At 25.2% G+C, this 13,968-nt stretch overlaps 1 protein-coding gene across 1 annotated transcript in view; it reads left to right on the top strand.

The window, feature by feature from the left end:
- LOC113549427 overlaps positions 1-13,968 on the top strand; it is a 69,771-nt gene that overhangs the window by 37,533 nt on the left and 18,270 nt on the right. The window contains exons 2-3 of the mRNA XM_026950715.1: positions 6,676-6,861; positions 12,450-12,661. Of these exons, the coding sequence (XP_026806516.1) occupies positions 6,696-6,861; positions 12,450-12,661 (378 nt within the window). The 5' untranslated portion in view covers positions 6,676-6,695. The remainder of the gene's footprint in view (positions 1-6,675; positions 6,862-12,449; positions 12,662-13,968) is intronic.

Here is a 13,968-nt window from a genome sequence, read left to right as displayed (position 1 = left end):
TTAATTTTGCCGGAGAACACGCGTGGATTATGATTGTCAGCGTTCCGAATTTGTTTTCCCTTGCCCCGCCATTCACGGCGGCGGTAAGTTGGCAAATGTATTGTCGTTAGCAATGTCGCCGAGCTGCGCGCGATGAAGTGAATGGCTGAAAAATATAAAGAGGAATAACTAAAAAAAAAAGAAATGTTTACACAGTACATCGTGAAGTTCATCAGAAGGTCTCGTTAAATTTCACATGTTATAATTTAAGCGAATAGTAGTGCCGTTTCCGCTTACCATTATATATTATTATGTCGTGACTTTGAAAATCAATAACGAGTGTTGTATGAAAATGTAATTGAAAATGACTTATAAATATTAAATTGTGTCAGTTAAACCTAACTCAGATTATTGTTTAAAAATTTCAAATTCTAACTGAAACGAGAAATGTATTGTATTTTTAATAGACATGCTTGCAAGTTATTATTTATTTGAACGGAGATTGGCACACGTTTCAAATATGTTGTACAACCAAGGATTAAGAATTTAATATAATTTGTTCAGTCATTTATTATATAATATTATGTTAAACACACAAATTATTACACATTAGAAACAATACTAATTGTATCAATATATTTTATCGCGTTTGTCACTTGGCTGTCTACAATCTTTTCTTCAAAGTTAAATAACTTAAATACTCAATGAAAAATAATTTATGAATTTTTAAAAGATAAAAGATCATACATAATCTATACAATTTAAGATCTATCTATATATATATATATTTTAGTATTATTAAATTGTACACATTTTTTTTTAATTAAGTAATAAGATAAATCAAACACATTTTGATATTATACTGCATAGGTAGAACATTTAGTAAAATTTTTTCTTTTTTGATATTTTGTTTTTTTGATGGCTTTATAAATAGTGATTTTAGTTATGATTTATGTTTTTCTTTTAATTTTCCGTACAGTGATTGGGGTGTTTTAAAAATATTTTAATGTTTGCAAAATATATTACAGTGATTCTGACAAGCTATAGTGAGAGATTTATAAAGTATTATGTTAGACTTTATAATATATATGAATTAATCAGAATAATTAAAGTTGATTTATTACGTTTTTCTTAATTAAGAAGTATATTTAATTTTAATGTTAACAAAATGTACATAGTTAAAAACAACATTTCAATGGTAAAATATACTGCATTTACTAGAAGAATAATATTTATGATTTAAAAGTTATAAAACATATAACATACAGATAAAATAGTTGATACTATTTGTTATTATTATTGGTTATTGTTGTTATTATAACTTTAGTTGGACCATAGTTCATAATAGATAACGTCATAATTAACTTCAAAATAAAGAACATTTAAAATACATATTTAGCATTTATAATTACTAAAAATAATGAATAATAACATATAAAATCATTTTTCTACTTCATTATTGCAGTATTAACGCTTAATCTATAATGTATTTATTTCCTTTAGTTAATAATTTATAATTTGCGGATCTTATGTTAAATTTATATTTCCATAGTATAATTCCACAGCTTTAATAACCATGAAAACTGTTTCTTAGATGAATCACAGTTTGAAATCGATTATCTTCAATGGTGATTCAACTGATGTTATAGACTTACAATAAATGCTGTCTGCCTCAAAATTAATATTATATGTATTATAATGTAATATATTTAAAGCTTTATTACATATAAAAATACGGTAACTCACAAATTTTAAGGTTGTATTTAGTTGAATTACAAGCCAACTAATAAACTAAGTCACTGTTTTATTTAAAAAAATAAAATGGTAATCTATGTTGGAGTGTAATATTTATAAACATAACATCTTTGTTGTTTAGTACATCATTTTATTCATATAGGACATAGTAGAAATATAAAATATATTAAGCATTATACTCTAAATTCCTAAAAAAAGTCCAAAACATTTAAACCATATTCACAATCAATCTATCAATGTCAAAATCTCGTTTATCTGAGTCAGAAAGTAAAGAGCTAAGAAAAAAAAATATTTTTTTTTAGTAATCATTCACCATCAACGATCAACGCCAATATAAGAAAATCAATAAAAATAAAATAAAATTGTAGTATGTTATAAACGAAATGTAATATAATAAATATATAATTTCAAGCAATTCGACTGTACTGTCTTGTTTCAACTAAATATATTTTGAATAAAAGAAAACTATACGATTATTTTAATTGACAAACATTAAAATAATAAACTAATTTCTTATATTATCTCTGAATTTTTCTACCGCCATCTATTTGGTTCTCAAGGTTTCACGCCTCCAAGACTATAAATGCACAGACATAACACATTATTTTTATGGTACATTGTTTTTTACTGTAATTCGTTGTTATGTTTACATTTAATTTGCAATCATATTCACGTCTCCCTCAACCAATTGAACGACATTTTAGACAATCATTAAATTCCAAACGATTTAATTTGTTCGTTTAAATATATTTATTATTTCATTGAAATTATGTTGTTCAATTGTGTTATTAAACGTAATAATTTAAAATAAAAATAAAAATGTACAACCATTTTATCGAACATTTATAATTAAAAACAAATATATTGTTTTCATTGTGCCTATAATTAACTAAATACTATATATTATTGTTTTAAATCATGCTAACATATATTGAATAATTGTTCATTTTTAAACTGTACCTAGTGATTCGATTCAATTAAAATGTTTGAAAGCGGGGTAACAAACAATATAACGATTCATGATATTATTATTTATTTTTTTGTACATGTTTAGTACTAGAGCACTCATTTTTTACTTGAACAGAGAGCCATTATGATTTATTATATATTAATATAAGATATAACATTATACATTATATAGCATAGTAAAATTAATTTCCATTACTCCGATAGCTATAATTTATTTATTTATAAATGCCCAGCGGGCATAAAGTACATATTATATTTAAATTTATTTTTGTATACATAATACAAACAGGTTACAAGGAGCGACAAAATAAAACATTATGAATATTTTTAGAGCTTAAGACTTTAAGATATAATTATTTTTAAGTTAGAAGAGATACATCTAAACACTATTTATCTAAAATCTAATTAGGTCGATTAAATTCACAGGTAGTCAGTGACTATTAGTCAAACATCCAGGAACTAGTAATGGATTCGCTCGCTTAACACTAACGTCATCAGAAAATTGGTGCACCCATTATTATTATAGAATTACAGTTATTGAAAAAAAAATAAAGACCCTTTAGAGGTCTTAAAATGTAAGAACTTTTAATTATATGAATCATAAGGCAAATAATTGTTAGACATTAAAAAAACTATGTTGTTATTTATTAATAAGCAATTGAGTTCAGATAAGAGAAGTGAAGTAATAACTTTGTAAGAGATGAAACAAACAATTTGTGGTATACTATTTGAATCATCTAAAGTTTAAATGCTTTTACCTACATAAGAAAAAATAATACTCTATTTTTATTTAATATATAGTTGTAGGTATATCAACAAATGTCTACAAATATTTCACTTCAGAATCCAGGAGATGAATAATATGATGTTGACATTTATAAAATTAAAAGTTGTAGGTAGCTTATCCAATAAACATAAGGACGAAAGAAATAAGGGTAATACACAATTTCCTTCATTTTAAACTTTCCAAAAACAAAATTTTGATTTAAGTTATTATTTTTAAAAATAATGATGGCGCATTGTTAAGACATACTTTATATTATATGAGTACTTACTGTACTTAATTACAATAACGATATGTTTAATCGTACTCCTTCTGTATACTATCATAAAGGCATTAGTTTTGATTTTGAATTAAAACATTATATTTTTTTTTTCTCAGTAAAGAATCAATTTTAATTTGAATACTTAATCGTTTTTAAACGTCTTTATCATTTAATACATCGTCTTGCCAAGCACTAATAATTAATCTTCTTACATTATATAAAAAATAAACTTAACAGCAAAGAGCTTCTTGTGAAAAAACATAAACCTCTTAAAAAATAACAAATACTTCGATGTAATCTTTTTTTTGTATACAGTTAAAAATTATATTATTAACATAATTTAAACTTAATTTTTAAAACAATAATTAACAACTTTGAAATGTTTATTGGTTGTATATAACTTTTTTTTCGTACTCATGATGGATTTTTCGTTATAATATTCCAACGTTAATAACTTAATTTCGTGTACTACCAATTTATGGATCAAAATTTATAGAAAACAATAACTCTGTCTTTTAGAAAATCACAATGTTTTCTATTAAATTTTATAGGCAGCGGGTGATCTATTATTATTTTTTAAATCTCATGGGCTAATTTGTAATACAAACATTATTAAATACATATGATTTACTTAAAATGTGTTTGCGGGCCTACAATAAAGACACGATGGGCCATGAGTTGAGGACCACTGGTTTATGGCGCTGAATGTCTTTAAAAATAGTGTGCATAACGATTGACTAGTATTTTATCTTCAAATAGTTCATGAAAGGCATATTTAATTTCATGGTATTGATATTTTTTTTTCCAATAAAATATGTTTATTAAAATTTTGCTTATTCTGATGTTAAGTCAATGTTTTGTTGTATTTTACTTTAATAATTTAAAAAAAGATAGAAGATAAAACACCGGGTAAGTCACTCTGTCATATAGTAATATTATCTAATGTACCTCACAATTGAATAAGTTACTATAATGAACGTGTGTTAAATTTAAATGATAACGTTTTCTTGCACAAAAAAAAAAAAAAATTGAACGGAAACAATGATGGATTATTCTATTTTCTATTTCTAAACGCTATATTTTATTATTTATTATATTAAAACCAGTAATTAATATTTTTATTAGTTATACAATAGGTTAATTAATTGTAGACAAACAAATTGAATTTATTATACTTATAATAATTAGAACAAAAATGATATAATTTTTATCTAATTATATTATTGTTATTAATCAACTTAAAACTTATATTTTTGACAAAAAAGAGAAATGTGACAAATTAATCACAACAACGATGATTTGATGAAAAGTATTTATATTCTCAAGACATGAGAGAAAAAAAAGGGCGATTTGAAGAAAATTAAATTATTACAGCGGAAAAAAATACAGCATCATTTTTATCTTTTATAATTATATACATATATGTCGGATACGATTAACAATTTTTAGTTAATCGTATAATTTTAAGAGTAATCAAGGAGTATAGATTCGATTTTTTTAGCAGAGTTATAACTAGTTATGGATATTTTGAAAATTCACTGTTAATCGAAACCGAGAATTGTTTAAGAACTATATTTTGGTAAAATACTAATACACAATATCATCGACGCGTAATCCTAGTTATATGGGTCAACGTGTGGTATTAACCAAAAAGGGATTTTCGTAGTGGCTACTTTGTGCTATAACAAATTCAGTGACAACGGGTAAACTTTCGACGATCGAATAATATCATATTCATGTTGTATTCATAGCACCGAAACCCTTCGCGTATTTCAAAAGCCGAAACTACCATCCACGCACACATGTGTCTGTGCTTTCTGTCAGATACCCATATAAATTAATCTATAGATTTAACATGCAAATAGTGATATTATGAAGCTAATTTCGGTTTCTTGGTGAAAATCGGTAGCAAACGCATAAAGGTGAAAAATTGAAAGATCTACATAACAAATCTTAGTATTAATTTTTTTTTTAAATAAATAATAGAAAATTTATGTTGACACTTAAAAGCTATGAAATATACTAAAAAAAATTGTTTTGTATATTGTTAAATAGTTTTTATTTTATGTATTAGTTAATAAAACCGTAGTTTATGTATATTAAAAAAAACATCGAAGATAGATAATACCGCAAATTTTAAATGGTTTTTATTTTTGGTAATAGTTATTTATGTGTTTTTATTTTTTTTCAGTAAAATAAACATGACATTTTCTATATATATGTTGAATATTGTGGTTTTTTAAGGTATTCTTTAAATGAAGTTTATGAGATTAAAAGTGCCGTCGTGATTGTTCATTTTAGATTTAAGGATACGAAAAAAGTGATTTTGTTTAAATGAAAATAAAACATTTACCACAGGACTGAATAATTTACTGTTAAGAAATAAACGACTGGATAAAATTACACACACACAGTGAAAGAATATAATTTTCCTCTTGAAGAGATAATTTTCCACTACATAGCACAACATTTGATGTAAATCATCACTTCTATCCCGGACCGTAACTACTAAACACGAAGACAATATTATTGTTTAATTACCTTTAAGATATAACGAATAACAGGAAAGATATAAACATTTAAGCTCTTAGTCTTTAATGATAATATTATTTAAAAATTGAACAGTGATTCGCGTATTCATAAGTCATTCATTTTTATTATTCTATGATTTGTCCTCTGTAGTATATTATATAATATATATGCATGTATACATACACTATACAGCATACAGAGTCACTATTGGAGGGTGTAAACTGTTAAATTACCTAAAAATAATTTTTGTTTGTCCATTTATTTTTTCTAGAGAGTAACTGTGGCATAATAGAGGGGGGCTAAATTATGAAAAGGAGCTAATTTTATACTTTGTCTCAGGTAGAAAATATACTCCGGCACTATATATAAGTGAATAACAAGTTTATCGTTTCAGGGATATGATTTAAACATAAAATGGTGGATAATGTCAATAACACGGAGCTGAATTACGGTGATACGCCATATCCGGACGATGGAACTCCGTGGTTGGATACACCTACGTCCAACCAGGTGTTGGGCGTCGAAGAGACCGAAGAGACGTCCACCGTACCTTCGGAAATGATACCCACCGGAACCGGAGGTGAGTACTTAAAGTGCACGTGCTTCGTGCACGCTCCGAGTAGAATAAAATGAAAGTAATATTTTTTACCGTACACTTTAACTGTAGTTTGGTCAATAACATACGGTATGCATATACCTACATATTGTTTTCCCGTGACCGAATCCATTTCTTTAGGTCCTTAAGCACGTTGTTAAACGGTATTACGATCAATGTTATATCATAAATATTATGTTACACTCCTATACGGTTAAAAAAAAAAAAAAAATGAATAGATATATACATTCGAGTGCAGTGTTGTTCAAATTAATTATGTTTGATTAAAATGATCGCAACTATATAGTGTTAATATGCAATTTGAAGTGGTAATAAATATAAGTATTATGGTTATCAATTATATGCAATTATTTTTATTTTTTTTCATCGAATCGAATCTTAGCCATGAGCAATTGTTATTGTACGGTTTCTAGTGCAGAAACATTTGCATACAATAATTATATTATAAACAACGTCCTTTTGCTCTCTATTGATGCATAACAGTATACCAAAGACGATGACGCAGCGCGTATAATGAGATGGGAAAACATTCAGCATATTATTATTATTATTATTATTATTATAATATGATGAGAGGACAAGACTACTTTGTTTAATTGAACTATCGATTTTTATTTGTGCGACGAGATTCCATTATTGTTTTCAGTTTTGTCAGCAAGAAGCAGGATTATCTTTTATAGTGCAACGCTGATTAGATCGGTAAGAAACGTATACCTATATTTGGTGAAAACTTTAAAAATGCGTTTCTCAGTGATTGACGTTGTTACGCCATGATGAATAAATCAAAATCTCGAGGAAATCTTACTGTGCGTGGAATATCATACAATGCCCTAATTTTCAATTTATTACTTTTATTAAGAACCAATAGTTACAATAATGAAACAGTTTTTTTTTTTTTTTTTAAGAGAATACAACTTTAATCGGAATATAATCAATAAAATATATACATGATTTGATACTTATTAAATTAAAAACAAAATATTAACTTTTAAGTACCTATTGAATTATAATGAACACAATTTTTTGTAGATAATTTATCGGTATTTCAATGTTCTTTATTTGTATAACAATATTTAAATTCTGTTGATGTTTTATTTATTTAAAATCGTGAAGAAATAAATAAATCTTATTATAATGTATTGCATTCAATATTCTATAAATCTATTTTATTAGATAAATATTTTTATACGTACAATCATTGACTCATGATATATAAGTAAATTATAACTTGATTTTAGCGGTAAAGCAGAAGCTTTACCGCGGATAATTATTTATGTTAATTATCACTTTTTTCTTTATTTTAATAGTTTGAACAAATTTTGGCTAAGCAAATATATTGTTAAGTTCACATTAAAGTTTATTCCAATAAAGGTTAATATACATTGCTTAAGTCTAATCACATGGATATTGCAGTTTAGCACATAATTCTGTATTAAAATGTATCTATAGACACTGAAATGATATATTATTTTGAACTATTAGTTATTTGTGATAACGTTATGATGTATGCCCAACTAATTTAATGATAGGGTTTGCATTTTTAATGTAATACTTTAATTAATTGGTTTATGAGATAAAAAACTAATTTAATTTTTTAAATAAATTCAAAAGATATATGGTTTAAAATTTTTCAACTAAAATAACATTTTATAAGAGATAATATTATTTAATCAAAAGTGTTTTGTAGATAACATCGATTGATTAATTGTATTACGTGTTGGATTTTATCCAATTTATCGTATTAGTTCATTAATATTTGTTATAATCTAAGTAATTAATGTAGATTACTGGCTATTTATACATCAAGTTATAATGAAGTAATAAGCATCCATTTTTAGTGATGATTTTTAAAATAATATATAATATCATGTTTAAATTAATCTGTATAAAATCCTTTTGAAATTTTAATTTAGTTTAACCATCCGCGATACTTTATAAATATTTTACATCAAAACTGCGAAACTTTTTATTTACACAAGCAATTAATCTCAATCATAAAAAAACACCTTACACCTAAATTGATCATGTTTAAATTTAATATTTTTTAAATTAAGATGAAGTATTATAAGCATTTTGATGGTTAGTATCAGTGGCGCCAAACTCGTATGTCATATGAAGCGATTTTTCACTTATTAAATGGATTTATCATATAAATTGGGTAGGCGTCTAACTTAACCTAATTCGAACAAAAATGTTTGATTTTGTTTCACAAAAAAGTCCGAGTTCAGCGCCCCTGGTTAGTATGACAAACCTAAATATTTTCTATAACATTATTATATTTAAATTTTTAGAGATATGTTTTCACCGTGCTAAATAATTGTCTATATTTTAGTTACATTTTACAATATATTTATGAAATCTAACCGTTTATAATTAAAATATTTACATCAACGTATACATATTTGTTAATATTAATACATTTCAATTTTCAATTGCATACATTCAATATAATATATTCTGGCGCTATATTATAATAAGGTAAATACAAATCAAATACTTTGCATATGTAGTTAGTTTATTATTATCAGAGTAAAATTTTGAATAATAGTTTGGTGCACGAAATAGATACAAACACATAATATATGTCTTATATATGTATATATATAAATATAGGTATATACCTCGATGAATGTATTCCTATAATATACAAAGGAGTATATTCGTTCGTTAATATGTTAATATATATATATATATATATATATTATATACATATATATTAAGTGCTTTCATACGGTGTTTATTTCTCATATTCTCGTATCCGTCTAATGATATATTGTGCGGATATCTACGTTCAAATGTGCCATTGCTTTGCGAGTTGCACATAGGTAAATGGTAGTTTGTAGTCATTGTACTCGGTGGTAGCCTCAAAGAACTACCTAGTCATTCTTATATAGTTATAATGATTAAACTCAAAGTTTCTCGATTTATCTCTCATGATAGTCTCAAAAGTTTTCAGTGTTGAACAGTACAGTGGTTAAATCTATCACGGAATAGATAATTTCAGTACTCATGTAATTTAAAAATTATCATGTTTTATATGTCGATAATCTCTCATCTTAGTATAATATATAGTTTATGGACATTTATTCAAAATTAATACTCGATATAATTTATTATTTTTCATTTGTTTTTCCAGTATTTTAATTATACATTTGTTGAGAATAATTTTTTGAATCGATAAATATTTTTTTTCTCCAATTATTGGATTATAATAATTATCATCACTCTAGTCTTCATGTAAAATAATTTCATAACATTCAACTTATGAATTAAAACAATAACACTAATAATTAACTCTGAATCGTGTTATTTTTTATTCATTTTTGTATTTAATTAATTTAGTCAACATACTTAATATTTGTACAGTATTACAAAAATTGAACTATAAACAAATACATTTACAAAAATATAATTTCCAAGTTCAGTACAGGTTTCTATTGAATTTAAAAATATACTAGTATATATAGAGTTACCTATCATCATTTAGCACAACATGAAATTGTATAAAAAGCATTTGATTTTTACTTTATATTTAATATATTTCAAATTTTCTTTTGATTTTTTTTTGCTTTGACTCATCAGTATTTTTCATAGTCAATAGGAAATTACCTGACAAAAAATGTATACATTTCCGGAGAGTCACACAAATATATTTTAATGTCACGGATCTTATATTATATCAAAAATGTCTCTAAAGATAACTGTTGACATTTATTGTATCTCAATATTCTCTATTATATAATATACATAACATAATAGGTATACAAATAAAGAAAACTACAGTTTAGGATTTTTTGTGAACTTAAGTTTCATTTATATAACCAAGCAATGTACATAATAAAATTAATATTATTTTTATTAGTTATTAGAACGTTACATAAATAATAACAATTTGACTCGAATGAAGTGCCGAATGAATTTTAAACACTTACAATACCTAATCATGCGTTTCACTATAGATTGCCTAGAGGCTAAAATATAATAAAGAAACACTCCATTTTTATCATACAAAATTAACTATTATTTTTTAAATTTGGTTTAAATATTTATTATTGTTAAACAGTTTGGTTCTTTCAGGTCAATGTTTGAGTCAAGGTATAAAGTTTTGTTTTAGTCCACTTTACAAACGATAAATGGGGTTGTATAAATTTCTAGAACAAGTTTCATTAAGGTAATATACATCATAATAATATGAAGACAATAGTTTCCTTGACAACGCTCGACATCTAAAATAGATAACTCTAATATTTCACACAGTAATAATATATAAAATATTTATCATTTAATTCATCGGATCAGGTATACTAATTGATGAAAAATAAATAAACACTTTTAAGATGTCTTTTTATCAATTAGACTTATGTGTCCATTTATTCAAAAGTATCGACATATCATTATAATCTAACCGACTGATATAAAGAAAACCAAAGACCAAATATACACGAAACGCACACAACTAGTTTAAGAAACCGTTACTTGTGTTGATATTTTAAATTGTATAATATGAACTAATAATATAAGTTTATAATAATATTACTCTAGAGCACTAGAACAGTAGAACATGCGTGTTCATATTGTATTTGATACCAAAACAATGTTTTAATGATTATTGTCATGGTTACCACAACAACCATTTGGTTATCAATTGTACAATTGACAACTAACAGTTACAAAAATGCAATAGTTATGTTTTTTGAAACAAATTAATTGTAGTTAGTAATTATTATAATACTAAATATACAAATAAATATTAATATTTATTCAAGTTTAACTAATATAAATTAAAGATAAAGCTTTATAAGTTTGAACTCCGATGTCTCTTATAAACTGTTGAGAATGTTATTTTAAAATTACATATAAAAAAAATATTGATTGTCTTATATTATTTCTATTACTATCCAAAAAATGATCGTTTACATTATACATTTTAAAATATTTAATGATAGCCGTTAATTGAATACAATAATATCATAAATAAGATCTTTAACTCTACCAAGTGGTAATTTGAATAGGTATATAGTTTTAAAAATATCTTATTATAATATATTTATTTCACAAAACGGTATAGATATCGTATGTTAAAATATTTTTTTCTAATTTATTCCTAGGTAATGCATCTGGAATAGTATATAAAAAAAGTATTTAATTTCGTTTTCTAGCTGAACAGAATAGCTGGGTTTTTGATAATATAATAAATACTTAACTGGTTTATTATGCGGGGGAAATAAATAAGCAATTTTTACAAGCCATATTAATTTTTTCACTAATACATTTCTGGTAGATAATTTATTATTGATTGTGAAGGTTTAATCATATATATTTTTTATTTATAATAAAACATATTTCATAATACTTTCCATGATAGATCTACTTCCCACTTGGCTTATGTTATGTTATTCGTTATACATATTCAAGTAAAATTTAGACCTTAAAATCAGAATAAATAAATAGAATGACACAGTTTTTCAACAGTCTAATCGTATTTAGTATACATAAACAAATAGTAATAAATAACACCGAGTAATGACAATCGGGAAACAATCGTGTTTTAGGTCCAATTGTAATACGGACCGAAGAGGCGTTCATTGTCATATGTGTAATGATACTATGGGTGGCGGCCATCGCATTGTTCTTCAACCGATGGGGCAAAATTCGCATGCTTGAACCATACCAACCGAAATTCCACGAAGAAGAACACCGTCCAAGCTGCCCAATGGTCGAATTGGCTAGTGCTTCGGGAATCGGTCATAGTATAACCGGAGGGGTAAGTCTAAGTTTTACTATCAGTAAACAGTAATGGTTTTTATTTTATTCAAACCCTTCCAGTGCCTAAACCAAACATAACAGTTGTGAGTTACTTGTTCATAGGTCTACTAGTTGAGTAAATATTATTACTAGTATTATCATACACTAATATGGTTTTAATATTGTTATTTTTTATTTTTATTTTTATATTTATTTTTATTTTGACACAATACAGTTATTTTCACAGCGTTATATTTTGAATTTATGTATCAGCCAGATGGTTGCGTTGAATACTAATATACAAAGCTGAAAGCTCTCAACGTTTCAGAAATGTTTTTTTCGTTAAATTGTATTTATATTTAAATATCGTATAATAACATTATCAGCTAAAAAATGTTCACACTCCGAGCCATAAAACTATAACGATATTGATCATACGAGTTTACGTATTTCAATTTCACTTATGACTTACATAGTAAAATTAAAACAAAGGCAATTTACGATATGTATAATTATTGAACGATTGATACATTTGATAATTTAGATTAATATTGTGACATAATTATGAATAACATGATGATGAAAACACGCGCTGATAACACTTCATTTACTTATAAAGTTATGAACTTATTATCAATTCGAGTCATGTCGCAGGATTAAGAGAAAGTCTTATTAAATAACATAAATCTATTAGTGTAAGTCCTATTAAGTATATTATACTATAGTGTTTGGTGTATTTATTTGTTCTTCAAAATATTTAAATATCAACCGAAGTGATTTAAAATGATCAAGGCTAAGTTGATTATGACTTTTACGTATTTTTATTCTTTAATCGTGCACGTTGCAAACCAAATTACAAATTCATTTTGCATAAGATAGAAATAGTTTTCATAAGAATCCTATTCATGAATCTTAATCTTAGAATACCTAATTTAATTTTAAAATATTATTCTTAATAACACAATTTAACGAATTTCACTTAACCTAAATTTTTTTAACTGTATAGTTTTGTTATATTTATAATATTATTATGCGCCGTAATCAAAATACAATATCAAAACAAACAATTATTAAACTGTTGTTTCATTTGGAAACTTTTAGTTTTATCAATATCAATTTATCTAATTATTATATACGCTGCCCAACCATTAATTCAGGAAATATATTTAGCGTTACCTGAAGTATACTTGACCATAAAAATATTCAGGTAGAAAATTATGACACGTGACGACTACAGTGGTACAAAATTAATTTAATTATTTATCATGGCCAAATAAATTATTTATAAAACTCAATACTGATACATTACTAGTAGTGTTATTATGT

Source organism: Rhopalosiphum maidis, chromosome 1, assembly GCF_003676215.2.
Source record: "Rhopalosiphum maidis isolate BTI-1 chromosome 1, ASM367621v3, whole genome shotgun sequence".
Lineage (NCBI taxonomy): Eukaryota > Metazoa > Arthropoda > Insecta > Hemiptera > Aphididae > Rhopalosiphum > Rhopalosiphum maidis.
Note: the sequence above shows the minus strand (reverse complement) of the source record. Positions and strands in the feature narration are given on the sequence as shown.